The sequence below is a fragment of the Pongo pygmaeus genome, chromosome 10 (assembly GCF_028885625.2).
Source record: "Pongo pygmaeus isolate AG05252 chromosome 10, NHGRI_mPonPyg2-v2.0_pri, whole genome shotgun sequence".
Classification (NCBI taxonomy): Eukaryota; Metazoa; Chordata; class Mammalia; order Primates; family Hominidae; genus Pongo; species Pongo pygmaeus.
The window spans coordinates 130,584,829-130,602,616 of NC_072383.2; the positions used below are offsets into that span (position 1 = coordinate 130,584,829).

General features: G+C 43.5%; 1 protein-coding gene across 6 annotated transcripts in view; it reads left to right on the forward strand.

Moving 5' to 3' along the window:
• The first annotated feature begins 9,739 nt into the window (after positions 1-9,739).
• The window catches only part of SFSWAP (splicing factor SWAP), a 91,131-nt gene continuing 83,082 nt past the window's right edge, over positions 9,740-17,788 (forward strand). For 2 of the 6 annotated variants that reach the window (XM_054444801.2, XM_054444802.2), the window contains exons 1-3: positions 9,749-10,115; positions 12,738-12,907; positions 13,489-13,620. In XM_054444801.2, coding sequence (XP_054300776.1) covers positions 9,898-10,115; positions 12,738-12,907; positions 13,489-13,620 — 520 coding nt within the window. In that variant the 5' untranslated portion in view covers positions 9,749-9,897. Of the gene's footprint in view, positions 12,908-13,488; positions 13,621-17,788 lie in introns of all 6 variants that reach the window. The other 4 variants (XM_054444806.2, XM_054444803.2, XM_054444800.2 and 1 more) reach the window with 3 other exon arrangements.

Sequence of the window (17,788 nt, forward strand, 5' to 3'; positions counted from 1 at the left end):
TTTGATCATGGCCTTCTTTTAACCATACAAAACACATATACATGGGTCAGCAAGATGGCTGACTAGAAGCCCCTCGTGCTCGGCCCCTCATGGAGTCAGCCAGAACAATGAACACACAACAGCATCAGAACGAAAGTAACAGAGAGAGAGCAGTGGAGTGCATCAGAGGAGTCACAGAAATGCCGGTGAGCACAGAAACTCAGGATGGCCACATCAGGAAGGATATGCTGGGCCTCCACCACCCCATGCCCCAACTGGGACCAGCTGGGACCCATGAGGAGCTTCTCCCTGGGGTGAGGAGGAAAGCAAGAGGACCCCAGCAGCCCCCACCACCACCATGGATACCCACAGCCCCCACCACGACCATGGGCGCCCACAGCCCCCACCACCACCATGGACGCCCACAGCCCTCACCACCCGGGGGTCCCTGTAGTCCCCACAGGCACTAAGCTCAGCAGAGGGAGCTGCCTGGAGTCTACATGGCTGTGCTCCCTAAGAGAAGGAAGCTACACAGTGCCCACCCCCGTGGGCCATGTGGCTACTGTGCTCTGCCATCTTGGAACTGGAAGCATGGCTGGAGTGTGTCATGGTCTGGAACAATAAAGGTGGCTCCTGTGGAACCACCCCAGCCCAATGGCCCAACATCCCCAAGCAGAACTGGTGCAGCTGTTATAGCCTTCCCGGTGGGGCCAGGCGGACGTGAAGCCACTGTGCCTACCCCTCCCTCTACCCCTTTGGGCTGGAGCTGAAGCAGTGCCCTACATCCCAGGAAACAGTCTCTGGGCTGCCCAGAGCAGTCACATACCCCAATACCTAAGCTGAAGCAGTGCCCTACATCCCAGGAAACAGTGTCTGGGCTGCCCAGAGCAGTCACATACCCCAATACCTAAGCTGAAGCAGTGCCCTACATCCCAGGAAACAGTGTCTGGGCTGCCCAGAGCAGTCACATACCCCAGTACCTAAGCTGAAGCAGTGCCCTACATCCCAGGAAACAGTGCCTTGGCTGCCCAGAACAGTCACGCTCCCCAGGCCTGAGCTGAAACAGCACACTGCTTCCTGAGGAATCAGTGCCCTGGCCAAGCTGAACAGCTTCACATCCTAGAGCTGAGCTGAGATAGTACTCCACATTCCAGGGAAAGAGCAGTGGGCTGAGCGGAGACACCTACCCTACAGGCCAAACAACTTTAGTACCTGCTTCCCTGGAGCTGGACTAGCACTCTAGAGTGTCAGGGGCTGCGACAGCCCTCTACCTGGGAAGTGGAGGCATTGCTGTGTTATTCCCTACCCCTCAAGGGCCCAAATGACAACCTTATACCACCATCTGGGGTCCTTGCCATCACTGCACCTGGACTCCCAGAGTCTGGGGTACTGCCAAGCCTCACCATCCCAGAGTCTAGTGTCACTACCACCTGGTGCCTCATCCCCTGGGACCCAAGTAGCCACTGAGCCCTATTGGCTGAGGTTACCAAATTGCAGTCATGCCCTGATCCTGAGGCCCAAACCCCCAGGACAACCCTTCTTCCCCAGAGTTGGGCCAGTGCTGTGCCCTGTCCCCCAGGGGTAGAATCACAGCTACAACCCAGACCCCCAGGCCTGAGCTGCTAGGGAGTGTCTCAGAGTCACAGATCTATGGGCAACCAACATCCAACCCTGCCACAAAGAATGAACCTAGACCCCAAAACCCAGGTGCCATAATAGGCTTGTGAGACCCTGAGCCTAGGACCCTGGATCCATAGCTGCTGCAAGCATCTGCATCTGGAACCCAGCACCACTGGAGCTGCTTATAGGCCATGTCAGACTGACATTAAGAGAGATGCCCTGACCTAAGTGCCCTATTGTGGGGAAAACAGGAATAGGAGGACCCCAAACATTAACCATCTATGCTGGCACCACTGCTACCATAAACTTCTACAGCCTAGACAACTGAGGCACCTACAGTTATTGCTGATATTCAACACAGTTGAAGAAGCTGAGTGGGGACTATATCACTGCACTTATCTGGAAACAGAGTCACCACATCCTTTTTAACCAGCACATTAAAACCAACACAACTACATGTGAAAGTCTTTCTCTATGCAAGGCACTCTCAAAATTTGGAGGAGGTGGTTTTTCCACCAGATGCACAGACATCAATGCAAGGGCATGAGAAACATGAAAAAGCAAGGAAATATGACACAACCAAAGGGATCTAATAACTCTCTAGTAGCAGACCCAAATGAAAAGAAAATCAACAAATTGCTAGAAAAGGAATTCAAAATAATGATCTGAAGGAAACTCAACAGTATACAAGAAAATACAGATACACAATCCACCAAAATCAGGAAAACAATTCAGGATATGAACAAGAAATTCAAGAAAGTGATAGAAATCATAGAAAAAAAAACCAACCGAACAGAAATCCAGCAACTGATGAATTCAATGAATAAAATAAAAACACAATAGAGAGCTTCAACAGCAGACCTGATCAAGCAGAAGAAAGAATTTCTGAATATGAAGATAGGTCATTTGAAATTACCTAGTCAGAGGGAAAAAAAAGAAGAATGAAAAATATTTAAAAACCTGTAAGACATGGGACACTATTAAGTGCACACACACACACACACACAGTTTGCATTATGGGTATTCTAAAGAAAAAGAGAAGAGAAAAGACATAGAAAACCTATTTAATGAAATAATAGCTGAGAAGTTCCCAAATCTGGAAATAGATATAAACATCCAGATCCAGGAAGCTTGAAGTTTCCCAAATAGATTCAACCCAGAAAGGTCTTCCCCAAGGCAAATTATAGTCAAAATGTCAAAAGTTAAAGGCAGAGAGAATCCTAAAAACATCAAGAGGGTGGGCATGGGGGCTCATGCCTGTAATCCTAACACTTTGGGAGGCCAAGGCAGGTGGATCACATGAGCCCAGAAGTCCAAGACCAGCCTGGGCAACATGGTGAATCCTCATCTCTACCAAAAAATATATATATATACATATACATATATATACACACACATATATATACATATATACACACATATATATACACACATATATATATACACACATATATATATATAGACACACACACACACACACACACACACACAATTAGCCAGGCGTGGTGGCATGTGCCTGTAATCCCAGCTACTCAGGAGGCTGAGGTCAGAGGATCACCTGAGTCTGGGAGGTCGAGGCTGCAGTGAGCTGAGATCGCATCACTAAACTCCAACCTGGGTGACAGAGTGAAACCCTGTCTCAAAAGAATAAATAAATAAATAAAAACAAAAACATCAAGAGAAAAGCATCAAGTCACATATAAGGGAATCCCCACTAGACTAACAGCAGATTTCTCTGCAGAAATATTACAGGCTAGATCTAGAGAACAGGATGATATATTTAAAGTGCTGAAAGAAAAAAAAACCTTGTCAACCAACAATACTATATCCAGCAAAGCTATCCTTCAGGAATGAGAGAGAAATAAAGTCTTTTGCAGACACGCAAAAACTGAGGAAATTCATTATCACTGGAACAGCTTTATAAGAAATGATTGAGGGAGTCCTACATCTGGAAGTGAAAAGATAATCGTCACTATCGTGAAAACATGCAAAAGTATAAAACTCACTGGTAGACCAGGTACACAAAGGAGAAAGACGAAATAATAAAAACTTGGTTGGGCAGGGTGATTCATGCCTGTAATACCAGCACTTTGGGAGGCCGAGGAAGGCAAATGCTTGAGCCCAGTAGTTTGAGAGCGGCCTGGGCAACATGGTGAAATCCTATCTCTACAAAAAATACAAAATTAGCCAGGTGTGGTGGTGCATGCCTGTGGTCCCAACTACCCAGGAGGCTGAGGCAGTAGATTCGCTTGAGCCTGAGAAGTTGAGGCTCAGTGAGCCATGGACATGCCACTGTACTCAGCCTGGGCAACAGAGTGAGACCCTGTCTCAAAAAAAAGAAAAGAAAAGAACAAAAACTTGTTACTACAGAAATACACCAAACCAAAATAACAAACAATAAGCAAAGAAGAAAGGCACAAAGGATATATAAAACAACCAGAAAACAGTCAACAAAATGACAGGAATAAGTCCTTGCATATTAATAATAACCTTGAATTAAAACAGGTTAAATTCTCCCACTAAAAACATATAGACTGGCTGAAAGGATTTTTTTAAATGACAAAACTATATGCTACCAACAAGAAATTCACTACACCCATAAAGACACATATAGACTGAGAGTGAAGGGATAGAAAAAGATATTCCATGCAAACAAAAACCAAAAGCAAGCAGGATTAGCTATATCAGATAAAACAGACTCTACAGCAAAAATTGTAAAAAGAGAGAAGGTCATTATGTTATAATAAAAGGATCAATTCAGCAAGAGGATATAATAAATACACATGCACCCAACACCAAAGCACTCAGATACATAAATAGCAAGTATTATTAGTTCTAAAGGGAGAGATGGACTCCAATACAATAACAGCTGGGGACTTCAACACCCCACTCGTGGCACTGGACAAGTCATTTAGACAGAAAATAACAAGGAAACATTAGGTTTAAACTGTGCTTTATACCAAATGGACCTAACAGACATTTATAGAATCTTTCATCTAATAGCTGAAGATTACATTTTCTTTTCATCAGTACATAGAACATTCTCCAGGATAAAATTCTCCATCAACAAGTGAATGGATAAAGAACATGCGGTGTATATACACATAATGGAATACTATTTAGCCACAAAAAAGGAATAAAGTTCTGGGCCGGGTGCGGTGGCTCATGCCTGTAATCCCAGCACTTTGGGAGGCCAAGGCAGGTGGATCACCTGAGGTCAGGAGTTCAAGACCAGCCTGACCAACATGGAGAAACCCCGTCTCTACCAAAAATACAAAATTAGCCAGGCATGGTGGCTCATGCCTGTAATCTCAGCTACTTGGGAGGCTGAGGCAGGAGAATTGCTTGAACCTGGGAGGCTGAAGTTGCCATGAGCCGACATCGCGTCATTGCACTCCAGCCTGGGCAACAAGAGTGAAACTCCGTCTTAAAAAAAAAAAAAAAAGGAATAAAGTTCTGTCATACCAGCAACATGGACAATCTTGGAGGTTATTAAGAGAAACAAGTGAGGCACAGAAAGATAAATATTCTATGTTCTCACTCATATGTGGAGGCTTAAAAAGTTGATCTTATAAAAGTAGAGAGTAAAATAGTGGCTACTAGTGGCTGGGAAGTGTCAGGAGAAGGGGGCATAGCCAAAGGTTGATTAAAAAATACAAAAGTAGTCGGCCAGGCACAGTGGCTCACGCCTGTAATCCCAGCACTTTGGGAGGCCAAGGCGGGCAGATCATGAGGTCAAGAGAACGAGACCATCCTGGCCAACATGGTGAAACCCCATCTCTACTAAAAATACAAAAATATACAAAAATTAGCTGGGCATGGTGGCGCATGCCTGTAGTCCCAGCTACTTGGGAGGCTGAGGCAGGAGAATCGCTTGAACCTGGGAGGCAGAGGTTGCAGTGAGCCGAGATGATGCCACTGCACTCCAGCCTGACGACAGAGCAAGACTCTGTCTCAAAAAAAAAATGAATAAATAAATAAATAAATAAAAATAAATAAATAAAAAACAAATACAAAAGTACAGCTAGTTAGGAGGGATGAGTCTAGTGTTCCATAGCACTGCAGGGTGACTATAATTAACAATTTATAGTATATTTCAAATAGCTAAACGAGCAGATTTTGAATGTTCTCAGCACAAATAAATGATAAATGAGGCAACAGATAAACTATCCAGATTTGATCACTACACATTGTATACATGCAATGGAAATATCACACTGTACCCATAAATATGTACAATTATTATGTGTCAATTTAAAACAATTTTACAAAACACACATTAGCATGTTTATTCTTAGGTTTTTACAAGTTCTTTAATCTTATTTTATTTATTTACCTATTTTTTTGAGACAAGGTCTTGACAGGGTCTTGCTTTGTCACCCAGGCTATAGCGCAGTGGCACAATCACAGCTCACTGCAGCCTTGACCTTCCATGCTCAAACAATCCTAAGTTTCACCTTTTGACCTATACAGACTAATTTTATTACATTTTAATTTTGTCTCCACCCTGAAGTGAACTTGGGACCATGTAACATGAATGTTTGCTTGCCACACATCCTAGCAAGCCCCTTTCATGAATATTCATAGCTCCTCCTATAACCTATTAAATATGTATGTTTAGCCAACCTGTTTAGCATAAAACTCCTTTCCCACCCTTCTTCCTTCAAAGTGCCTCCTTTCTGTCTCAGCCAGAGGGTCTGCTTCCCAGGCTGTGGGTTGCAACCCTTCTCAGAAATAAAGTTCTCCTTTCCAAATTTAAGATCTTGAGATCTTTACTTTGACATGAGATTTCCCTAGCCGTTTTTTAGTCCATCCCTGAAAGACCGAATGGTTAGATCTTTGATATCTTTCTCAAGTACCTCTCATTTGACCTCAGCCATCCATTTACAAGTACCACCAGTCCCAGTATCATATGAATAAATTGGGAAAGATCAAGGAATCATGCATCATATACACCACGAGAATTTTTTACCTCCGAGAAAATTTCTGGGGGCTTTCCTTTGGAACCTTTCACTATTGCTCTGAACTCAAAAGATTTTTGAACAAGGCATAACAGTAATTAAAGAAGCAGACTTATTAATCTGAGGGCCTAACTATGTAAGGCATTTGTTTAGCTTTCTTTTTGTCTTTGGGGTAGGAAGGTAACTGAGATAAGAAGTTAGGAGATTCTGAGTAGGCAGAGAAGGATAGAAAGATAGAATGTACAGTGAGTTCAATACATCAAAATACAATTTTTTTCTCATAAATTATATGCTTACGTTTTTCATTTGCTTTTTGTAAGAAGTCATTTAGAAAGGCAATTTTCGGTTCATTTAACCTTTTAGAAGCCTCTGCATGTCAATCAAAATACATCCTGTTGTTTCTGAGGTGCTTTTTGTCCTTTCTTTTCTTAATATTTTATTTTATTCCTTTCAGACCTAGTCCTGCAAATAGCCTTTCTTTTCTAATGTCTTGCAACTGAACAATTTTATCTAGATTAAAACTTCCTCACTTTGACCACTGTTAACTCTTAGATTACCTTTGGTAGGTTCATCCATTTCTCTGGAAAAGTGCAGACTCTGGGTTCATAGGTTCTTATATATGAAATTGGCTGGAGTTCCAGGTGGGGGAGTTTCAGACTCCTTGGATCCAAACGAAGGCATCATTCCCTGTATTCTCATACCCTTTCCTACCATAAGCCTCCTACTGGACTCAATCTTGCTCCCATAGGCCTTGTACTGGATCCAGTCCCAGTTTCTGTCATAACTTCTGGACCCAGCTCAGATAAAAAATGCTCAAATAAACTTTAAGAATTTGACACAAGTTGCAGAGTTTGTATCCAAGCAGGGCCTACAAGTGGCAGCCTCCAAATGTGCAGTGAGAAGCCCTGAGCACAAATGGCTCAGTGTGTGAAGCAGGCCCACTGGGCACTGGTTACCAACCTGTTCTGAATTCTCATAAGCAACAATTTACATGTAGTGCATTTATTACCTATAGACAGGTGGTAGGGGATGAAGGCTAGAACTCACTGTAAGCCAATCCCCCCAAAGCTCAGAAAGTTGCCCAGGTGGATGAAATCTCTACTGCATATTCCTCACTTACACCACAGATAAGAGATCCCGAAGAGCGGCCCACCCAGATTACATACCGCATGTCACATGAATCACTGGGCTAAAGTGTTGAAGGACCTTCTATTTCCAGGGGAGAACTGGAACAGAGCCTGGCCTACTTCAGCCAGTCCCTCCCTATCTCAGGATGTTGCATCCCAGCTTGTTATGCCGTTACTCTTGAAAACTACAAAGGAAAAGGAGGGAGAACTGGGTAGGCCCAATGCTATCTAGAGAACTGTCCTGCACAATGAAGCACCTGCATCTGTTTAGTCACTGTTCCCAGAGGTCATCATTGAGGGAATAGGGGGGCCTTCAAATCCCATTTCTGACACCAGAACTGTTAAAAGAAAAACTTTACACAAAACAAATTCGAGTTTATTTGAGCAAAAAAACAATTCATGAATCGGGCAGCATGCAGAAGCAGAACAGGTTCAGAGAGTTCCACTCAGCAGCATGAGCAGCAAGCTTTTATAGCCCCAACACGGAAGCAGAAAAATTACTTGATTGGGTTTTGGTTTGCTTGCATAGGAGCTGGTGTTACAGAGTTGATGTCAAGCTAACAGCCTCCTTATTCGCTTTAGCATCCCACACCTGAACCCAAGGGAAAGCTTGAAGGGAGCCCAGCACCCAAACAAACTAGTATATGCCTGGGGGCAAACAACAGTGTTTACCAAGTAACCATGACACATACATCTTCCTCAGCAGTGGCAGAGCAGTCTTGTAGAGTTAGATAGGAAGATGATGACCTGGCCATGCATGCTCAGCTGCTGGCCCAGCTCTTTCTACAGGTATTAACCAGTATTTGGCCCACAGTGTGCTAAGCACCATTCTAGGCACTGAGGATGCTAAGGTGACCCCAACAATGTCCCTGATCTCTTAAAGCTAATTCTGGTGGGATGCTGAACACAGGATGTAACCTAAGGTGGTGATGAGAGGTACACAGACAAATCGGAAGGCACAAGTTAGCCACCAGTGAGGGGAAACTCCAGACAACGTAGACACATAAGGCCAGGTGGAGAAATGGATGACTGAGTTAAACTTGGGTAAGGAGCCTGACAAATGAAAAGACAAAAGCATGACCCAGTCAGGGGAAACCACAACAAAAGACGTTTGGTGGGAACTGCCTGTTTCTTAATTTCCAAAAATCAGTTAAAGGTTCATATACATTATCTCATTTCAACATCACTGGTAGAAAGATGCCACTTTTATGGAGAGGGGATCTGAGGCCCAGAAAGGAGACTGTCATCGTTTTCCAGTCAAGGGCAAACATGGGGATATCCCATCCCATTCCCAAAGCCTAAGATTTTGCACTCCAGTCCCTTTGTCTGACCTGAAATTACTGAGCTAAAAGGGACCGAAAGATCCTAACGGAACCACCGATGGGAAAACTGCGGCCCAGGAGGAAACACACCAAGCAAAATCGCACCGCATCCAGGTGGCCAGTCTCCAGACTGGGGTCTCCCTGCCCCGCCAGACCACCTCCCGGCGACAAGGGTCTCAGGTCTCCGAAATCTCGCCACCTGCGAGTGATTTGCGGCGCAGGGGCCTCTGCTGCCTCGGAAACCTTCAAAGGTGGGCGGGTCGGGGACCAAGTCCCCCTAGGGATGGAGAAGGAAGCGGGACCAAGGAAAAGGACATCGCCGCCCTGGGCAGAGCACGCACGGCCCCAACGACTAGGACATGGTGAGGGGCGCGGCGGCTCGGGGTGGACCCGAGGCCTCAACACGCGCGGCAGGCTGCAGCAACCCGCCACCCACGAGGACTCGCCCAAGGCCCAGAGCGCGCCGGGCCCCTCCCGCCGACTCCGTCGCCGCCCGACTGGCCGCAGCGGAAGCCGGCGCGCGATCCCACGCTGCGCTTTCGCCACGTTCCTGAGGGCTGCCCGATAAAACGGACATTAAAATTGCACTTTCCACTGAATACAGCAGCGCCTATTGTGGCGGCACATCTGAATGCGAAAATTAAAGCCAAAATATTTCCTAGCGGCCAAAAGAGCTCCAAGCCATGGCGAATCTGCCGGTCCGCTCGCCGGAAATGCGAGCTCTCCTGCCGGAAGCTGCCCCTCCACCATTTTGTGGCCCGCTATGGCGGCGGTGTTGAGGTTGGGTCCGGGATGTGGGGCCTTTGACTGAAGGGGTAGGCCAAGTGGAGGTATCAGGGACGTCGCGCGGCACAGAAGAGGACCAGCCTGGACGCCGGGGACGCTGTCATGTACGGCGCGGGCGGGGGCCGCGCCAAACCCGAGAGGAAAAGCGGCGCGAAGGAGGAGGCCGGGCCAGGCGGTGCCGGCGGTGGGGGCAGCCGAGTGGAGCTCTTGGTTTTCGGCTATGCCTGCAAGCTGTTCCGGGACGACGAGCGGGCCCTGGCTCAGGAACAGGGACAGCACCTCATCCCCTGGATGGGGGACCACAAGATCCTCATCGACAGGTCGGTTCCTCCCCCCACCCGTCGATCCTTCCCTTCCCTCACCCGCTTGATCTCGTCTGATGTTGACTTGATTGCAAGGACTGCAGAGGGTTTTCTGGAGCCAGCGGGGATCTGGGGGACACCCCCTCCCCTGTCCCCACCTCCTCCTGGTGTTCTGGTGGGGAGGGGGACGGTGAAACCTGCCCTAAGGCACTGGCTGGAATTGCGTGCCGCGTCCGTCTCCGGAGGGATCGTCTCTGGTCCCGCAGCCCCTCTCGATCCCTCACCCTGTCGCTGGGCTGCAGTTGGCGATTCCGCGCGGTGAAAGCAGCCAGTGCCCAGGGTCTCTTCCTGAGCGCACCTGGGCCTGCCGCCCGGCGATGCCATGGGGTCGTGCGCTGCTTTTCTACTCGCCGCGCTCTCACTGCTGGGTGTACTGGGAGGGTAGCCTGGGAGGCGTGCCTTTATTCTTCCGAACCGCCGCTCACTGAGACAGTGGCTAGAAGTGTCTCTTGGACCCTGTGAGTTAGCCTTAACCTGTTATGCCCCCCAGAGCCCTCAGTGGAGCGCCCGTACTTTGCCGGCATGACGTTTGATTTCCCGGTGATAATCCGACGAGTTTGACAGATTGAGGTAGTGAGCAAAGTTGCCCGTCAGTTGGCGGCCACTTGACTTCGTGCGGACCCTGGCCTTGCTCTTGGAAGAGATAGTGTTCTTAGGGCTGGTTTCACTGTCTCTTAAAACTGAAGGGTGGAGCTGGGATATAGATGTGTTGTTTCTTTTCAAATCAAACCTGCTTTAGGTCGTCACTCGAGGGTGTCTAGCGATTATGGGCAGTGGGGGCCTGGGATTAGGGATTTCTAAAGGCGTTTGATTTGAAAAGGATAACATTACATGATGTAGGTGGTTTGCTCCCCTCTTTCTTCCCATTTTTTCAATCCCCCTTCCCCTCGTCTCTGGGTTTTGGGGTTGTTGTGGGGTAGTTTTTTTCTTTTTTGCCTGTTCGGCTACTTCTGGGGCCCGGACTGAAAAGCTAACCATGACCAGCCATTAAACTGTGGAATAGTTTCTCCACGTGAAGAAAGCCCATCGTTTGAGACCATTAAAACTGGATTCTTCATAGCCCTGGAGCATGACTGTAGGGATGACCTCTGAGCTGGCCAGAATGGACCCATTAATGACCAAATAGGCCTTTTTCCATCCCTGACGTTTCCTCTTGGAATTAGAGCTCGAAAACAAGAACTGGTGAAGGGAGGGCCGCGGAATCAGATCATGTCTGGATCTGATGGCTCCGTGCTGTGCTCAAGCGTGCTGTGCCTTCACACCATGGTTTATATTGAATATGTCGCCTGAGTTGTCAGGCTTGCTTTTCCAAAGTGTCACTTGTGATATTTATCATTAAAGTTTGGTAAGCAATGAAGTCTGAGCTCTTTGTACAGTTTTCCTGTCATTCTGTACATGATTTGAGTTAGGTCTTCCAAAACTGGTGGGGAGCAAACGCCGCACATGTACATGTATAATATTTTTAATAATAATCTACATTTGTAAGTTAAGGAGGTTTACATCAAAGTCCAATTAATTTTTAAATTTAATGAAATGCAGTAACTTGACTACCTTGGAATTTTGGGCCTTTTTCCTGTAAATGTCTTTTTTGGTCTACATTAAAATTTTTGGTTCCCCTTACAAAAGTCAGCATTAAAAAAATAAGCAGACTTTTGTTTGTTTCTCTACATTTGTTTTTGAAACCCTAAACCTGAGTGTTTTAAGTAAAATTCACTCACTCACTCATTTATTATCTGACAGTTACACGTTGACAGCACCCTCATTGAATCCTTTATGTTAAAAACATAGCAGAAAGTGCTCCCATTACTTATTTGGCCAAACTACTGTTCGGTCCATGCAAGAGAAACGTGGAAGTGTCTTCATGTATGTTATTTCCTTGAGGGTATAAAGTTCAGAAGGAAATATTGATACCGTATCTTCTAATAGTTTTGCTCTGTTCCCAGTGAACCTCCTTAAACTGCATGTATATGTCACTGTTCCGATGTATGTGTGTCTCTCTATCACGTAACCCAGCACTTATTTCCTCAGCCAAGTGGCTAGGGGGCGAGCCTAGCCAAGATTTTACCTCCAATGGACGCAAGTTTCTTTGGTGAAGATCTCTCCTGAGAGTTCGGGACTAGCAGAAAGAAGCGAGGAAATTTCGACCGTTTGGTTCTTACGGATAGGTATTTATGTATTTGGTTTGTGTGAATGTAAGCTATGATATTTAACTTTTCAGAAAAAAATAATAATTTTTTGCAAGTGGCATTGAATGGTTGACCAAACCATAATGGTAAGAACTGCCAGTGAAGTGGATACCATTTTTGCTATTAATGGATTGTTTGTCTTTAGTTATAAATGTTATCTTACTGTGGAAAGGCATTTAGAGTTTGTTAAGATAACTTGAGTTTAAAAGTAGGTGAGATATGACTATCCAAATTAAATATAAATCTGGGAAGAGTTTTTATACTTGTTTTAATATTTTTATTTATTTTAATTGGTAAGTATGTGTGTATCTATATATACATATATAAAACATCACACATGCACACCAGTCTAGACGTTAATTTCCTTTTATTGACCAGCTTGTTCACATTACAGATATGATGGACGTGGTCACCTGCATGACCTTTCTGAGTACGATGCTGAGTATTCCACGTGGAACAGAGATTATCAGCTGTCTGAAGAGGAGGCGCGAATAGAGGCCCTGTGTGATGAAGAGAGGTATTTAGCCTTGCATACGGACTTGCTTGAGGAGGAGGCAAGGCAAGGTACTGCTCAAGACAAACTTACTTCAGCAACAAACTTTTTAAAATTTTTAAGTATTTAAAAATTTACTCCCATTCATTTTTTTATACTCACTCTTTCTGATATTATCTTGACAGTACCCAGTGGATTGGAAAAACAGGAGTCTTTGCGTTCTGAGAGGACCTCAGGATAGTTTATATATAGAGCCACAAAGAATTTTCCCAGCTTTTGAGGGCAGACTGGGATTTGAAAAAAACAAAAACCAAACTCTTTAACTGTTCTTCTTTAACAGTATCGTATAAATAAAATTGATGTTCTTGTCTTTGCTGTAACAGTCTTTAATACAGTTCTTAATCCCAAAATTTTCTCAGCAGGAAGAAATTTTCCACAAAAGACGTGTATTCAGCTGTCTGTGGGTAAACATGTACTGACAAAAGTACATATTGATAGATATAAAGTGTGAATTTTTAAAAATATTTTACCTCAAAAGTAGGTTGAAAAAAGTATGTTGTATGCTTTACTGATAGCTACAACTTTAGAAATATGTAAAGTTTTTCTCAGTAATTTTCTATTTTTGTTGATAAAATCCTCATTTTTATTCAAGAGGAAGAATACAAGCGATTGAGTGAAGCACTAGCAGAGGATGGGAGCTACAATGCCGTGGGGTTCACTTACGGTAGCGACTATTACGACCCGTCAGAGCCAACAGAGGAGGAGGAGCCTTCCAAACAGAGAGGTGAGTGGGGAGCTGCCTGGACTGCTGGTGTAGGGCTACACGTGTACACACAGGCTGCATGCACGATGGTCAAGTCTGCAGAACACATCTCTGGCACTCATGATAACACCACTATGACCACAGGAGAAAACGGGAGTGATATTCCTTCTTTTGGTAAAACGAAGTTAAAAACTAGAATGATTAATGGAGGTGGAAAGTGAATGCATTGGATCGTTTATTTCTCATTGATTCGGGTAACAGAATTACTCACTCCGGATTATTTGTTTCTAGATTGGTAACATGTTCATTAATATCCTCAGGGATTCATTCTTGAGGCAGTGAAAGAATAGGTGTTAACTGGGATGAGTTAATATCGCCCTCTCACCGACCTCCTTCCCCATATCCCTCCACAGCTGAGACAGTGACACATGCCCAGTGGAAGGACACAGTGAGGGAGTTACTACTCCCCAGAAAACAGCACAGCTTCCTGGTAGCCTTGATGCCACCTAGGGCATATACTTACCACAGTATTTTAAATTAAAGATTTGGAATTTATGCTTTTCTGGATTAACATGGGAAACTTTGAATATAAAAAATAATGCTGCTGAAAAACCTGGGCTTGTGTAGTATAGACACAAATATCCTTAATCACTTCAGTAAGCATTGAGAGCTCCACTACCACAGCACTGCATCATGGTCAGTCATTAATTAGCAATAATGGTAACATGAACCTGACACATTAAAGACAGGTCACTATATTCAGGATATTCTGTTTAAAAAGAAGAAGAACGTTAACTTAGAAACATTCAAATGTTTACATTACATCAAATGGAGATTTAATTGTAGAGCTAATTTAATCTGTTATTCCGAACTTCATTGGTCTCTCCTTAAGTAACACTTTTTATCTTTTTAAATTTTTTTATTATAAAATACACAATAATTTAAAAAAACAGATGGGGTCTCACTGTGTTGCCCAAGCTAGTCTCAAACTCCTGAGCTCAAGTGATCCTACTGCCTTGGCCTCCCAAAGCACTGGGATTACAGGCATGAGCCACCACATCCAGCCAAGTGACACATCTTTTAACAAGTATGAAGCAATTATAGCATTTTAGTATTAAAGCAAAATGATGTTTGCCCTTCCATCCTGTGACTGCACTATGGTTCTACGCATCGGCACTCTCCAAGGGCTGCAATCCTAATGGAATGATAGGACGTGGGGCAAACACACACACAGGCTTTCCTTTTGCCCTGCCTTTAGTCCTGCTCCTTACTTTGTGGGCACAAGAATTACTGTTGCACAGCTCTATTTTATGGGCTTTTAGAGAAACTTTCAAGTGTAATTGTAATTATACTGAGTTAAAGGCCAGTTAAAGTATTTAAGACTTTTTGCACTGACTTTCAAACCTACCCATCCCTCAGAAGTTACAATGCACTGGAAATGTTCTATCAGGTCTAAAACGTAAACATGCATTTATTTGTCCAGAATAAGCTGTCCTTCCTCGGGTTCTGGATAGTTCTGATTTTGTTGTCTTATCTCTAAGCCACACACAGGAGTTCAGCTTTCTATCTGTGGTGTTTTTATCAGAAGGAAGGAATAGAGACTGTAGCCACTTCATAAATAAAGAGTTGAAATACAGTCAGCTTATCGGGTCCACATCTGTGGATTCGGCCAACCACAGATCTAAAGTATTGGAAAGAAAATAACAAGTAAAGTTTTATTGGAACACAGCAACGCTCATTTGTTTACATATTGTCTGTTGCCACTTTCGCACTTCGACGACAGAGTTGAAGAAATGAAACAGACCATATGGCCCACAAAACCAAAAATATTTATTAATACTGTCTGGCATTTTATAGAGTTTGTCAGCCTCTATTCTAGATGGTGGACCATTGTCTCGGCGTAATTATTGGGCTAAATGATGTTCAGTTTGTTATAATTATTGAATCTTGAGAACTTCAGCATGACTTAGCTTATCATCTGAGTATTAGTTTGCTTTCCCCTTAAGATAAAGTTCTCTTTAGTATTTTACAATGTTACTTCTTTTCTTTCTGTAATGGTGTTCTCAGAACATTGCCTTATATGCTGATTAATTTCCTTAATGGAAATTGGGCCCACATAAAACTTAGAGCTTGACATTTCATGTATAACTTGCATTAATATAAGTGAAACACCTAACACACACACACACACACACACACACACACGTGCATATTGTAATAGAATCCAGTACCACTAACAGCCACGTTGAGTGTCACATTCTTTTAAAATAAAATTTTTTTTCCTGAGCCGTCAGTATGTCTACATATGTCTTGATTTTCAAAATTACTCTATTGTATTGTTTGTTAGTATTTTAAAGCCTTATGATACTAGCCAAAAGCATTTTGATAGTGCCTCCTCCATCTCTGATCTTTACTATTTTCAGTCAAGTTTCTATCCTTTAGATATTCATAATTTTTCATCATTCTATATCCATTTTTTTCCCTCTTTTAGGGGAATAATGGAGTGGGGACAGGCCCTCACTGCTATATATCCATTTTTTAAACAAAAGATTATTTGAATTTATTTAAATCTGAGTTTGTATTGCAATGGTTGGTTTTTATTTTGTGCTACTAAAGCTGTTTTTTTTGTAAATAAAGGTATATATAAGAATAGACCAAATCTGTTTAACCCATCCATCCCAAAAAGCTATTTCAATTAAAATGCCTTGATTTTTATGAATAACTTAACATTAAGGAAAAGCTATTTGCCTAGACAATGTTTTAATCATTTTTTTCATTTTAGGAAAATATAGTAAAAGTTGTATTTTTAAATTTACTTTGTTTTACTTTTTTGAGACAGAGTCTCGCTCTGTCACCCAGGCTGGAGTGCAGTGGTGCAGTGTCAGCTTATTGCAACCTCCGCCTCCCGGGTTCAAGCAATTCTTGTGCCTTAGCCTCCCGAATAGCTGGGATTACAGGCGCCCGCTGCCACAACTGGCTAATTTTTCTATTTTTAGTGGAGACAGGGTTTCACCGTGTTGGCCAGACTGGTCTCAAACTCCTGACCTCAAGTGATCCGCCTGCCTCGGCCTCCCAAAGTGCTGGGATTACAGGCATGAGCCACCGCGCCCAGCCTTACTTATTTTTTTTAAGGCAGTCTACCTTGGAATATAAAAAGTTGTATTTTTAAACACACACCCCTGCCTCATTCCCAAAGAGATTTTGAGAAAGCGCATCTGCTACTTGGCATTTTGCCAATAGAAAGTCTCTACAAATCAGTGTTTCTGATATTTTCTAATCTAACTGTGTCATTTGGTTACTGAAGCTGAATGACAGACTTACTAATTACAGGGAGCTTTTTAAAAAGCAGTAGTAAATCTCTGCCCTCTCATTCATCTCTGATATATTTATTTATTTATTTTTGAGGCAGAGTCTTGCTCTGCGGGCCAGGCTGGAGTACAGTGGTGTAATCTTAGCTCACTGCAACCTCTGCCTCCTGGGTTCAAGCAGTTCTCCTGCCTCAGCCTCCCATGTAGCTGGGATTACAGGCATGTGCCACCATGCCAGGCTAATTTTTTGTATTTTTTAGTAGAGACAGGGTTTCACCATGTTGGCCAGCCTGGTCTTGAACTCCTGACCTCAGGTGATCCACTTGGCTCGGCCTCCCAAAGTACAGGGATTACAGGTGTAAGCCACTGCACCCGTCTTTGTCTCTGATTTTTGAAAGAACAGGGGACTCAAACAGAAATGGATGGGACAGTGTTAAATAACTGTAACTTAATAGGGATTGTAATCAACTTATATCTGATCAGACTGGAATACCCAAGTTTTTATATACCAGGAAACCTGCTTAAAATTCCTCTTTGGTTTCACAGAATGAGGTTTGACAGGAGATCTTTGCAAATTATTTATCGCTTCAAGAGCCTTTACTGTATATGATAGAAACATTTATTTTGATGAAGATTTAAGGTTTGTTTCTTTAATGTCATCTGTTTGGAAATAAGAACCTCAATAGATCATTGAAATCCTTAAAAATGTTACCTTTTTAAAGTTTGCTATGATATTTTTGTACATTTCAGTGTATCTTTTTAAACTGGTAATCATCTGAGTTATTGAGATGTACTTAGGTACCTTAGAATACAGAAAGATAATGTGTAGTATGTTGTCTGCCACATAGTAGACAAATATTTGTTAAGTGAACGGTTAATGA